Source organism: Cherax quadricarinatus, chromosome 98 (genome assembly GCF_038502225.1).
Source record: "Cherax quadricarinatus isolate ZL_2023a chromosome 98, ASM3850222v1, whole genome shotgun sequence".
In the NCBI taxonomy this organism is placed as follows: domain Eukaryota; kingdom Metazoa; phylum Arthropoda; class Malacostraca; order Decapoda; family Parastacidae; genus Cherax; species Cherax quadricarinatus.
This window is the reverse complement of record NC_091389.1, coordinates 6,130,725-6,144,254: the sequence shown is the minus strand read 5'-3', so window position 1 is coordinate 6,144,254 and position 13,530 is coordinate 6,130,725. Positions and strand designations below refer to the sequence as shown.

At 42.4% G+C, this 13,530-nt stretch overlaps 1 protein-coding gene across 1 annotated transcript in view; it reads right to left on the bottom strand.

Moving 5' to 3' along the window:
* The window catches only part of LOC128706590 (endoplasmic reticulum transmembrane helix translocase), a gene marked incomplete at its 5' end in the record, with an annotated part of 34,361 nt that extends 23,214 nt beyond the window's left edge, over positions 1–11,147 (bottom strand). Inside the window, 4 exon segments of the mRNA XM_053801531.2 lie at positions 1,332–1,442; positions 6,456–6,631; positions 9,087–9,189; positions 11,096–11,147. Of these exon segments, the coding sequence (XP_053657506.2) occupies positions 1,332–1,442; positions 6,456–6,631; positions 9,087–9,189; positions 11,096–11,147 (442 nt within the window).
* Positions 11,148–13,530: the final 2,383 nt, after the last annotated feature.

The following is a 13,530-nucleotide window of genomic DNA, read 5'->3' as shown; positions in this document are numbered from 1 at the left end:
GCTATTTTCTTTCTAGTTCTTGTTTATTTCCTCTTACCTCCATGGGGAAGTGGAACAGAATTCTTCCTCCGTAAGCCATGCAACACGTGTTGTAAGAGGCAACTAAAATGCCGGGAGCAAGGGGCTAGTAACCCCTTCTCCTGTATAAATTACTAAATTTAAAAAAAGAAACTTTTGTTTTTCTTTTTGGGCCACCCCGCCTCGGTGGGATACGGCCGGTTTGTTGAAAGAAGAAGAAGATTATCACACTTAATTGAAAATCATGATAATTAATGATTTTTCAGACTTTTTCTTGCTTAGAGCTTATAAGGCTGTGGCCTGGTATGCACGAGGAGCAATTTGAACCCCTGCCTAGTATTCTGTAGTTAAATGCTGGCACACTCAGCTCACACACTGAGGTCCATGGTTTAGTCCCCAGTAAGAGTGAAAACACTGGGACAAGTTTCCTTAAGACACCTGCTGTCCCTGTTCACCTAGCACTAAGTAGGTACCTGGGTTGTTAGTGGACTGGTGTAGGTGGCATCCTGGGTACAAAATTAACTTAAGTTGTGAGAAATATTCTGCATAACCAGGGACTTTCTATATAGTATGTCACTGTTGTCAGATATGGTCTGTATACCTTGTACACGTACTTATAAAAATAAGGATTCTTATTATTATATTTAAATTCTGGCATTTGAAATTTAGGGATCCCCCATACTGTGATGAATACAAAATTTGAGAGAAGCCATGTTCATGGTAATGCATTAAGTTCGTGGATGTAAACAGGTCTGAGTCAAGGTTGTGCAAAGTTCCAGTTCCCTGAATAATGAGACCTTCACCAGAATGAAGGATGCTGCTCCTAACTTGTAACGTAACCTAAACTAACATAATGTAACCTAACGTAACATAACCTAACGTAACGTAACCTAATGTAAAATAACGTAACGTAACGTAACCTAACGTAACATAACCTAACGTAATGTAACCTAATGTAACATAACGTAACATAACCTAACGTAACGTAACCTAACGTAACATAACCTAACGTAACGTAACCTAACGTAACATAACCTAACGTAATGTAACCTAATGTAACATAACCGAACCCAACATAACCAAATGTGGCCTAATGTAACCTAATGTAATCTTATGTAATGTAACCTAACCTAATGTAACTTAACTCCAGATGCAGGAAAATTACCCTAACATCAACACCTACCAGAAAATGGGTGGGGTTTTGAACCCATCGCCAGTGAGTGCTAAAACTTCAGGTCGGTGCATAACCCCGCCTGTTTCCTGGCTTGTTTGCAGTTGCATTATTACGATTTCCTGAGAGGTCAAACACTCACCTCAGCATGGGAAAGTTTACCCAACTCTTTCCTCCCCAGAGCCAGTACTCTTGCTCCACGGCGAGACAGCTTGATGTACACGTTATCGTAGTTTGGCGGCAACGACGAAAACTGCAATGCAAGAAGATTGCAACATCAACATTAACTATATGTCACTGCACTAAGTCATCAACTTGCAAACACATTAAGAATCTTTTGTATTGTGTAAAATAATGATACATACACATAAGTGTTATAATAACATTAATAATATAACAAAACAGTGATATAATAATGATATAACAATACAGAAAATTCCCAACATGTTTGTAAGTCAAGGATTTACTGTATATGACATTGCAGGGATCTTAACGTGTACACAAATAACCCGCACATAAAAGAGAGAAGCTTACGACGACGTTTCGGTCCAACTTGGACCATTGACAAAGTCAGTGTGACTTTGTCAATGGTCCAAGTCGGACCGAAACGTCGTCGTAAGCTTCTCTCTTTTATGTGCGGGTTATTTGTGTATTGTTCCAGTCATGGTATTGTGCCTTTTTGTTATTTATCTTAACGTGTATCGCTGTTTTTTCCAACAAACCTGGGCGTCTCCTACTGAGCTACGGCGACCCAAAGAAGAAACACTTTCAATATTACTCACTCCATTACTGTCTTTGAATGTTATATACAGGTCCTTTCTATGACCTTTTATTTCACTCCTATGACTTTGTGGTGTCCCACAGTTTAACCCTTAAACTGTCCAAACATAGATCTACGCTCACATGCGTAGTGCTCCAAAAGTAGATCTACATTTTTTTACATTTTCAAATACAGTGGACCCCCAGTTTACGATCAGCTCCGAATGCGACCAATTATGTAAATGTACTTATGTAAGTGCATTTGTACGTGTATGTTTGGGGGTCTGAAATGGACTAATCTACTTCACAATATTCCTTATGGGAACAAATTCGGTCAGTACTGGCACCTGAACATACTTCTGGAGTGAAAAAATATCGTTAACCGGGGGTCCACTGTATATAAAAAAATGTAGATCAAAGTTTTTTTTTAAACGCTTTCCAATGTAAAAAAAAAAAGAAGACCTACGTTTTTGTACATACTTTCAAATGTTGAAAAAATGTAGGCCTACATTTGGACAGTTTAAGGGTTAATAATTTATTAAGGCAGTTGTAAACAATCACTGTTCCAATTTATGATTATTATTATAATCAAAAAGAAATGTTAAACCCATCAGGGTTATACAGCGCCAATTTACGAATGACTGGGAACCAGCCTCTCCCATGTCAAGAACTTGACTGCATTATGATTCGCAAAATCGTAATAATACAACTGCAAACAAGCCACGGTACTGGTGGGGATTGAACTACATCTTGGCCTGGTGTTTAACCACTCACTTGCCTCAAGTTCAATTCCCACCCATACCGTGGTTCATTTATACTGCCTCACGTCTCACTCCCCTGGGAAGGAGCTAAGGCTCCTTCCCAATAGAAAAGCTTATCCAGAGGATAAGTTTTTCTATTGGGTTTTAAACACTGCAGCGAGGAAGAGGCAGGAAGCAGCAGAGATGCAGTTTGAGAGCAATGTGTGAAGTTTTTATTTAGAAATTACAAACCAGTGCAGGCTTACCAAAAATATAATTCAGGGGTGCTGAAGAAGGCTTGAATTGGTATGAACATTTTGAGGGGATAGAGCAGATAAATCTCCACGGGAAAGTGGAACAGAATTCTTCCTCCATAAGCTATGAGTGTCGAAGGAGGCAACTAAAATGCCAGGAGCAAGGGGCTAGCAACCCCCTTCTCCTGTATATATTACTAAATTTAAAAGAAGAAACTTTTGTTTTTCCTTTTGGGCCGCCCGGCCTCGGTGGGATGTGGCCGGTTTGTTGAAAAAGCAGAACAGTATGACCAGGAGGATTTAAAACCCTAGGATGGAAATCAGCTTATTTACGCACAGGTACACACATATAGTTACACAAATTATCATACATAGTAACAGTGCAAATTACTCGCCAGGATAACCCAAAAACGTCAAAGTGACTTATTTCAACTGGGGTCCTCGATTCCACTGAAGATACCCCAAGAAGAGTTGGAAGGTGGGGAGGGTAAAGGAGGCTTGGATTTTAAGGAGCTTGAGCATCCAGCAGGCTTGTGCAGGCTTATTAGATCAGAATGGGGATGAGTGTTTTTCATGGTTTAATGTGCTGCCAGTGTGAGCAAGGTAACAGTTATGGATTCAGGAAACCTGTTACCCAGACTCAAGTTCTGGAGTTGGGAAGTACAGTGCCTGTACTCTGAAGGATGAGTGAGGATGTTACATTCATTCATTCATTAGAGGTACGCCGGTACTTCCGGCCCGGGTCTTCTCCATATGGTGACCCGATGTTACAGTTCTGGAGGCGAGAAAAACAATACCTATACTCTGAAGGATGAGTGAGGATATTACAGTTCTGGAGGTGGGAAGTACAGTGCCTTCACTCTGAAGAAGAGTGGGGATGATGCAGTTCAGAAGGTCACCTGAACTGTGATGTCAAGACACTTCTGGCAAGACATCAACTGAACGAATGATGGTGACTGTGCTTCCTTCTTGGAGTCACCCTGCCTTACTGGGAGTCAGCCGTCAAGTTAAAAAAAAAATAATTTTTTTTTTTTCAACAAGTTGGTCGTCTTCCACCGAGGCAGGGTGACCCAAAAAAGAAAGAAAATCCCCCAAAAGAAAATACTTTCATCATCATTCAACACTTTCACCACACTCACACATTATTACTGCTTTTGCAGAGGTGCTCAGAATACAACAGTTTAGAAGCATACACATATAAAGATACACAACATATCCCTCCAAACTGCCAATATCCCAAACCACTCCTTTAAAGTGCAGGCATTGTACTTCCCATTTCCAGGACTCAAGTCCGACTATAAGAAAATAAATTGTATGATTCAATTCTTTTATATATTTAAGATAAAAGATATAAAATACCAACACGATGGATAAACAAACATATGCAGTATAATGCGATCTGTCATTGTCTAACTCCCCTGATGTTCCTATACCAGTGATTTCATTGACCTCATTGCACTGTGTGTTGGTTTTGTGTGTTTCACTTTTCAAAACTACCTCTTTCAGCAGACTTTTGGACTACCTACGGGTGCCTCACTTAGTGCCATCCTGGTGAACCTATATATGGAACATCTGGAAGTTGAACCATTTTCCTCTATTATTCCCTCTTTGGTCACCTGGCTCCATTATGTTGATGACATTCTCATCATGACTCCCAGACGCTTCAACGTTCAAGCTCTCCAACATTAGTTCAACTAAGTCGAGACTTCATTCCTGTTCACACTAGAAAAACAAGTCAATAACATTCTTCCTTTCATTGATGTTCTTCCCTGTAAAGCTAACCAAGAACTGCATTTCAAAGTCTATTGAAAACCTACCAACCAACACAATTTTCTCCATTTCTACTCTCACTATGACACCAAAACCAAACGTGGTGTAATTATAGGATTTTTTCTTTGTGCACTCCAAATATGTAGCAGTGAGTTCCTTGAGGAAGAATGATCTCTCATCGAATGAGTATTTTGTAAACTTCACTATCCTCGTCACTTTATTAGAGAGTGCAGACGCCAGGCATATAACAACTTTAACTTGCCTAGACAAGATACTGATAAGGGGGGATACACAGTCCTCCTCGCCAACTCCGTAGCCAAACACATTTCCGACATCTTTTCCAATATCTCATTCCAAGTATCTACCTCCTCATCCACTACCATCAAGGACATCATCAGTAATAGACAGGACATGGTTCAATCCTCTGCAACGACTGCAGTCAATTACAGTCTCTCCTCACTTAATGATGGAGTTCCATTCCCAAGACCACATCGGTAAACAAATTCATCGCTAAGTGAGGAGCATACTACAGTGGACCCCCGCATAACGATTACCTCCGAATGTGACCAATTATGTAAGTGTATTTATGTAAGTGCGTTTGTACGTGTATGCTTGGGGGTCTGAAATGGACTAATCTACTTCACAATATTCCTTATGGGAACAAATTCGGTCAGTACTGGCACCTGAACATACTTCTGGAGTGAAAAAATATCGTTAACCGGGGGTCCACTGTATAATAATAGTGAGTTTGTGTTAACCATCTTTGATATTGTTTTAATGTCACCTTTGCATCATTTATAATATTTCTGGTATATTTTTAAATGTTTATACAGTAGTGTACTGTATACAGTGGACCCCCGGTTAACGATATTTTTTCACTCCAGAAGTATGTTCAGGTGCCAGTACTGACCGAATTTGTTCCCATAAGGAATATTGTGAAGTAGATTAGTCCATTTCAGACCCCCAAACATACACGTACAAACGCACTTACATAATTGGTCGCATTTGGAGGTGATCGTTATGCGGGGGTCCACTGTATTTTAATAACAGACTAGAGGAAATCAGCTCTAATATACATGTACATTATTTAGGTATGCAAACTGGTCAGGGAGCCCACTGTAAGTCCGAATCACTGATAAACGAATATGTCGCTAAGTGAAGAGAGGCTGTATACATGGGTGAGACTTCCAGAGGCCTCCAAAAATGCATCTCAGAACACCAATATGCAGGAAGAACCAATGATTTAACAAACACCTACATTCAACACCAAAACTTCCACAACCATTTAATGAACAAGAGACACAAGATTTATCGCCATGGAAGACGACAATGCTGCAGAATCCTGGAATTATCACTTATCTGTATATCTAATAATTTCAACAAGGATAACAGCTTCTATAACCTAACTGAACCCCTTGCCAAGAAATGTCATCGTTATCCTACATAACAACATACACACCTGCCCGTCCTTTAGAAGTCCATCTCAGATCCATCCTGCTAAACGTTCTCAGTGGTCCCTTACAGGCCTGTCTCAGATCCAACCTAACCAGCATTCTCCACCTGACTCTCTACACTAAATATACTCATGTACTCTTTATCCAGGTATATCTGTTTGTGACTTGATAATGCCCAGTGTGTGGGTGAAACAATGTCAATAAAGGATATCATTACACTGCATTTGTTTTTGTATATCCATAAATTTAAGACTGATTTCCACCACCATATTTTGTGATCATGACTCACCATGGGCCTGAGAGTTTCTGGTGCACCCTTGACAGTTGCTAGATACACGACATCGGCAGATCCTGACTGGGTGTAGCCCGTGATGACCGACATGCGCTTGAGCTGCGACGAGAAGTGGAAGCGATGGAAAATTTTCATGCCCGGAGCCTTGCCTTTCCTTGGGATCACTGCCTCACCTTTGACACAACAAATAACATCATCACTCGTGCTTATCTTTCCAGGCAGAGCCAATACAGAGAAGAAATAAGGAGGCACAATACCACAACTCGTCCAAGTCAGACTCAAACATTGTCATGAGTCTCCTCCTCTTACGTACAGTTTTTTTGTGTAGTGTGAACTAATACAGTCGCCTCTCTTATTATTACAATAAAAAAAAGTGCTCAACCGGCTCTCTTACAAAGCTCCTCTACAGAATGCAACTGTGCAAAAAAAAAAAAAAAAAGAAAGCACAGTGCATCCAAAATTAAATAGCAGGTACAGTGGACCCCCGGTTCGCGATATTAATCCGTTCCTGAGAATTCATCGTAAACCAAAATTATCGGAAAGCAAATCAATTTTCCCCATAAGAAAAATGGAAATCAAATTAATCCGTGCAAGACACCCAAAAGTACGAAAAAAAAACTTTTACCACGTGAAATATTAAGTTTAATGCAATATAATAATTACAATAACAACAATAACAATAGAATAATAACAGAATAATTGACACTTACCTTTAATGAAGATCTGGTGATGATTGATGGGATGGGAGGAGGGGAGTGTTGAACTTGTTTAGAAGGGGAATCCCCTTCCATTAGGACTTGAGGTAGCAAGTCCTTTTCTTTGGTTACTTCCCTTCTTCTTTTAATGCCACTAGGACCAGCTTGAGAGTCACTGGACCTCTGTCGCCGTTCCTTTAAGATTTGTCTAAAATGGGCCACAACATTGTCATTGTAATAGTCACCAGCACGGCTTGCAATAGCTGTGTTAGGGTGATTTTCATCCATAAAGGTTTGCAGTTCAACCCACTGTGCACACATTTCCTTAATTTTTGAAGTAGACACAATGGATTCCACAACTAGCATAGGCTTCTCAGGGTTAGCCCCAAACCCTTCAAAATCTTTCTTAATTTCCATACTAATTCTCACCCTTTTTACCACAGGGTTGGCACTAGAAGCTTTCTTGGGGCCCATGGTGACTTATTTTGCAGAAACAAGCACCAAAAACAGTGATAATATGGATAATATAGAATGTACTGAATGTATCCTTAGATGCGCGCACACTGGCTGGCTTGTAAACACTGGCACACACGGGGCAGTTCAGGCCTCACATGGATGCGTCTCGTACGAATCGCATTGCATACCGGGTTTTGTAATGGGAACCGAGGCAAATTTTTTGCGATATGCATCGGTTACTGGATTTATCGGATACCGATAGCATCGCGAACCGGGGATCCACTGTACTATGAAGGCCTTTCCCCATGTCATATTCAACTTTTGATGTACTTTTTCAGTCGCACTTATGAAAAATTGTGCTATATAAAGAAACTTTATACAGGAGGCCGCCAAACAGCCCTCTTATAAGGCTCCTTCATACAGCGTAGTTTTGTAAATGCAAATTTTGTAAATTTTGTAAATGCAAATGAAAAAAGTGCATCAAAACTTGAAATAACAGACACTCTGAAGGCTCTTGTACGCGTCTGTTAAATCTGAATGTACTTTTTCAAGGACAGTGATTAAAAATAGAGGTAAATAGAAGAGAACTGGCCATGTATCATTTTGATTAATGGCATAAAATACCAACAAGCTGATGAATAAGACATTTATACAGCATCACAAATAGATTAATTTGTCTAATAAACACCTAATTCAGAAAAAAAATTCGGATTTTTCTGTTTGCAAGATAATGGTTCGTCGCTTCTTGTCTGCAATAAGAAGAGGAAATGTCAGACAACATTTCAGTCTAACCTTGAGATTTATTAAGTAATAGCTAGTTTCCTCTGTAAGACGTGTGTCGTAAGAGGCGACTAAAATTCTGGGAGCAAAGAGCTAGTAGCCCCTTCTCCTGTATACACACCTACCATCCGACTTACGACCTGCTCGACTTACGACCACTCGACTTACGACTGTGTTTTTTTATGCCAAATTTCTGGGAAATAAACCAGTATTTGTGTTGTACAGTGTTTATCCTAAACCTTACAGTATAAAATACAGAACTAACAACATAAAAAGTAAAGTAAAACATGAAATACCAAAATAAAACAATAAAATAAAGTCATTACAAAAATGTTTTGTTGATATTCAGTAGTAAAGTTCGACTTACGACCATTTCGACTTACGACCGGTTTCTCGGAACCAAACTCGGTCGTAAGTCGGATGGTAGGTGTATTACTAGGTCACCCTACCTTGGTGGGATATGGCCGGTACATTGAAAAAAAATACTAGATGATAGGTCATGGGGAGGGTTATACTCCAGACCAACACTAGAATATAGGAGGACTGGTCCAAGACCAGACCATGGAGAAGATAATACATGTACTCCAGACCAACACTAGAACATAGGAGGACTGGTCTAAGACCAGACCATGGGAAAGAGACTCCCCAAAACCATTATAAATGACTTATTTGTCAAGACAATGGATGGAGAACTCACCTTTAGTGAGGGTCCAGTCAATAGCAGAGAGTGTAGCCTTCTCCTGCGGGTCTCCCACCAGGCCGTCCTCTAGCTGAACCAGCGAGTGACATGACGCTATCACCTGCAACGAATCAACCAATATGTTTAGATTATTTCCGTAATTAGTAGGCTGGTAGACAGCAACCACCCAAGGAGGTACTACCGTCCTGTCAAGTGAGTGTAAAACTGTAATTGTTTAACTTGATGGTAGGATTGCTGGTGTCTTTTTTTTTCCGTCTCATAAATATGCAGGATAATAGGTATATCTCGCTACTTTTACTTACACTTAGGTCACACTACACATACATGTACAAGCATATACAGTGGACCCCCGGTTAACGATATTTTTTCACTCCAGAAGTATGTTCAGGTGCCAGTACTGACCGAATTTGTTCCCATAAGAAATATTGTGAAGTAGATTAGTCCATTTCAGACCCCCAAACATACACGTACAAACGCACTTACATAAATACACTTACATAATTGGTCGCATTCAGAGGTGATCGTTATGCGGGGGTCCACTGTATATACACACTCCTCTGGGTTTTCTTCTATTTTCTTACTAGTTCTTGTTCTTGTTTATTTCCCCTTATCTCCAAGGGGAAGTGGAACAGAATTCTTCCTCCATAAGTCATGTGTGTTGCAAGAGGTGACTAACTTGCCGGCAGCAAGGGGCTAGTAACCCCTTCTCCTGTGTACATTACTAAACCTAAAACGAAAAACTTTTGTTTTTCTTTTTAGGTCACCCTGCCTGGGTGGGATATGACCAGTTTGTTGAAAGAAGAAAAGAAAAATACTAATAATAATGCAACCTCTCCTCACTTAACGACGTACTCGTTTACCAACGACTTGGACTTATGACGGGCTCTCTGACCAGTATGCATATCTAAATAATGTACATTAGAGCTGATTTCCTCTATTCTGTTTATTACAATATACAGTACACTACTGTACAAACATTTAAAAATATACCAGAAATGTTATAAATGGTTCAAAGGTGACATTAAAACAATATCAAAGATGGTGACACAAACCCACCACCATTATAGTATGCTCCTCACTTAGTGACGAATTTGTTTACCAATGTGGTCTTAGGAATGGAACTCCGTTGTTAAGTGAGGAGAGGCTGTAATCTTTATTTCTAAAAGTACACATACAAGGTATACAGACCATAACTGACATCAATGACATACTACTATATAGAAAGCCCTTTGTTATGCAGAGCATTACTTGCAAATTAGGTCAATTTTGTCCCCAGGATGCGACCCACACCAGTCCACTAACACCTAGGTACCCATTTTACTGATGGGTGAACATAGACACCCGGTGTAAGGAAACATGCCCAACATTTCTACCCTTGCCCGAAATTGAACCTGGACCCTCAGTGTGTGAATGTACAACAATGCATGCAACCATATGACCTGTCTTTGTAATACTCACTTGTGCTTTATAGTAACCTGTTTACATTAATGTTTTATCACTGATTTCATCATTGCTTAGTTAATCTTAAGTTAATTTTAAGCCAGCCCGTAATGCTATGCATAGTATAAGTGGCTTTGGCATGCTGCTCTTACCTGTATTTGTTGTACCTCTGTATGTGTGCTCAAATTTTTAAATAAATAAATAAATAAATAAAAGTGAGAACTTTGCCTACCAGGCCATGGGCCACCTATGGGTGGTTAGCCCAACCTACTTTACAGTCAGAATACCAAATATTAGACTCACGAAATATTAGATTTTATTGTACACTTATAAATAAATAAATAAATAAATGCTAAGTGAGGAGCATATTATAATGGTAGTGGGTTTGTGTCACATTATTTAGGTATGCATACTGGTCAGAGAGCCTGTTGTAAGTCCGAGCTGTCGGTAAACGAGTACGTCGCTAAGTGAGGAGAGACTATAATGTTTTTGACTGTTTGTGCTCAATGTTTTAGCTTCAAAGGAGCTATTTAACAGTAAAAATGAACCAGAATAGAGGAACTAACCTGTACTGTTTCCAGTGGGGCCTCGTAAACAGGAACCACATCACTTGTCCCACTGAAAATAAATGACGACATTATATGTTTGATATTTGAAGGGACATCTAAACTGTTGTATCTGCATGTCTCTGCCAAGATAGTGATGGAGGGAATGACGGTGCAAGTTTCTTTCTCGGGTCACCCTGCCTCAGTGGGAGATGGCTGGCTTAAAAAAAAAAATCCACTTCAGTATTCCTGTAGCGGAATGCTAGACGGCTAATGTGGCAATCCTCCGGCAATGCAGTTTTTATCTTTGCTGCCAAACTACGACAACATGTACATAACCGAGGCTCTACCTGTAATATTAGGGCAAACTGTGAGAGATGTCAGGATGGAATGATAACTTATCAGGGTACCTCAGGGATCACTGCTGACTCCCTTGTTGTTCAGGAAACACTCAATTTAATACACTTCAGCAAAATGAGGCACAGTCCGCTGGGTCAGCTGACTGGGCAAGCTGGGGACATAGTCTGCTGGGTCAACTGACTGGGCAGGTTGGGGACAAAGTCTGCTGGGTCAACTGACTGGGCAAGCTAGGGACAGTCTGCTGGGTCAACTGACTGGGCAAGCTAGGGACAGTCTGCTGGGTCAACTGACTGGGCAAGCTAGGGACAGTCTGCTGGGTCAACTGACTGGGCAAGCTAGGGACAAAGTCTGCTGGGTCAACTGACTGGGCAAGCTAGGGACAAAGTCTGCTGGGTCAACTGACTGGGCAAGCTAAGGACAGAGTCTGCTGGGTCAACTGACTGGGCAAGCTAGGAACAGTCTGCTGGGTCAACTGACTGGGCAAGCTAGGGACAAAGTCTGCTGGGTCAACTGACTGGGCAAGCTAGGGACAGTCTGCTGGGTCAACTGACTGGGCAAGCTAGGGACAAAGTCTGCTGGGTCAACTGACTGGGCAAGCTAGGGACAAAGTCTGCTGGGTCAACTGACTGGGCAAGCTAGGGACAGTCTGCTGGGTCAACTGACTGGGCAAGCTAGGGACAGTCTGCTGGGTCAACTGACTGGGCAAGCTAGGGACAGTCTGCTGGGTCAACTGACTGGGCAAGCTAGGAACAGAGTCTGCTGGGTCAACTGACTGGGCAGGTTGGGGACAAAGTCTGCTGGGTCAACTGACTGGAGAGCTAAGGACAGAGTCAGCTGGGTCAACTGACTGGGCAAGCTGGGGACATAGTCTGCTGGGTCAACTGACTGGGCAGGTTGGGGACAAAGTCTGCTGGGTCAACTGACTGGGCAAGCTAGGGACAGTCTGCTGGGTCAACTGACTGGGCAAGCTAGGGACAGTCTGCTGGGTCAACTGACTGGGCAAGCTAGGGACAGTCTGCTGGGTCAACTGACTGGGCAAGCTAGGGACAAAGTCTGCTGGGTCAACTGACTGGGCAAGCTAGGGACAAAGTCTGCTGGGTCAACTGACTGGGCAAGCTAGGGACAGTCTGCTGGGTCAACTGACTGGGCAAGCTAGGAACAGTCTGTTGGGTCAACTGACTGGGCAAGCTAGGGACAGTCTGCTGGGTCAACTGACTGGGCAAGCTAGGGACAAAGTCTGCTGGGTCAACTGACTGGGCAAGCTGGGGACATAGTCTGCTGGGTCAACTGACTGGGCTGGGGACAAAGTCTGCTGGGTCAACTGACTGGGCAAGCTAGGGACAGTCTGCTGGGTCAACTGACTGGGCAAGCTAGGGACAGTCTGCTGGGTCAACTGACTGGGCAAGCTAGGGACAGTCTGCTGGGTCAACTGACTGGGCAAGCTAGGGACAAAGTCTGCTGGGTCAACTGACTGGGCAAGCTAGGGACAGTCTGCTGGGTCAACTGACTGGGCAAGCTAGGGACAAAGTCTGCTGGGTCAACTGACTGGGCAAGCTAGGGACAAAGTCTGCTGGGTCAACTGACTGGGCAAGCTAGGGACAGTCTGCTGGGTCAACTGACTGGGCAAGCTAGGAACAGTCTGTTGGGTCAACTGACTGGGCAAGCTAGGGACAGTCTGCTGGGTCAACTGACTGGGCAAGCTAGGGACAGAGTCTGCTGGGTCAACTGACTGGGCAAGCTGGGGACAGAGTCTGCTGGGTCAACTGACTGGGCAGGTTGGGGACAAAGTCTGCTGGGTCAACTGACTGGGCAAGCTGGGGACATAGTCTGCAGGGTCAACTGACTGGGCAGGTTGGGGACAAAGTCTGCTGGGTCAACTGACTGGGCAAGCTAGGGACAGTCTGCTGGGTCAACTGACTGGGCAAGCTAGGGACAGTCTGCTGGGTCAACTGACTGGGCAAGCTAGGGACAGTCTGCTGGGTCAACTGACTGGGCAAGCTAGGGACAAAGTCTGCTGGGTCAACTGACTGGGCAAGCTAGGGACAGTCTGCTGGGTCAACTGACTGGGAAGCTAGGGACAAAGTCTGCTGGGTCAA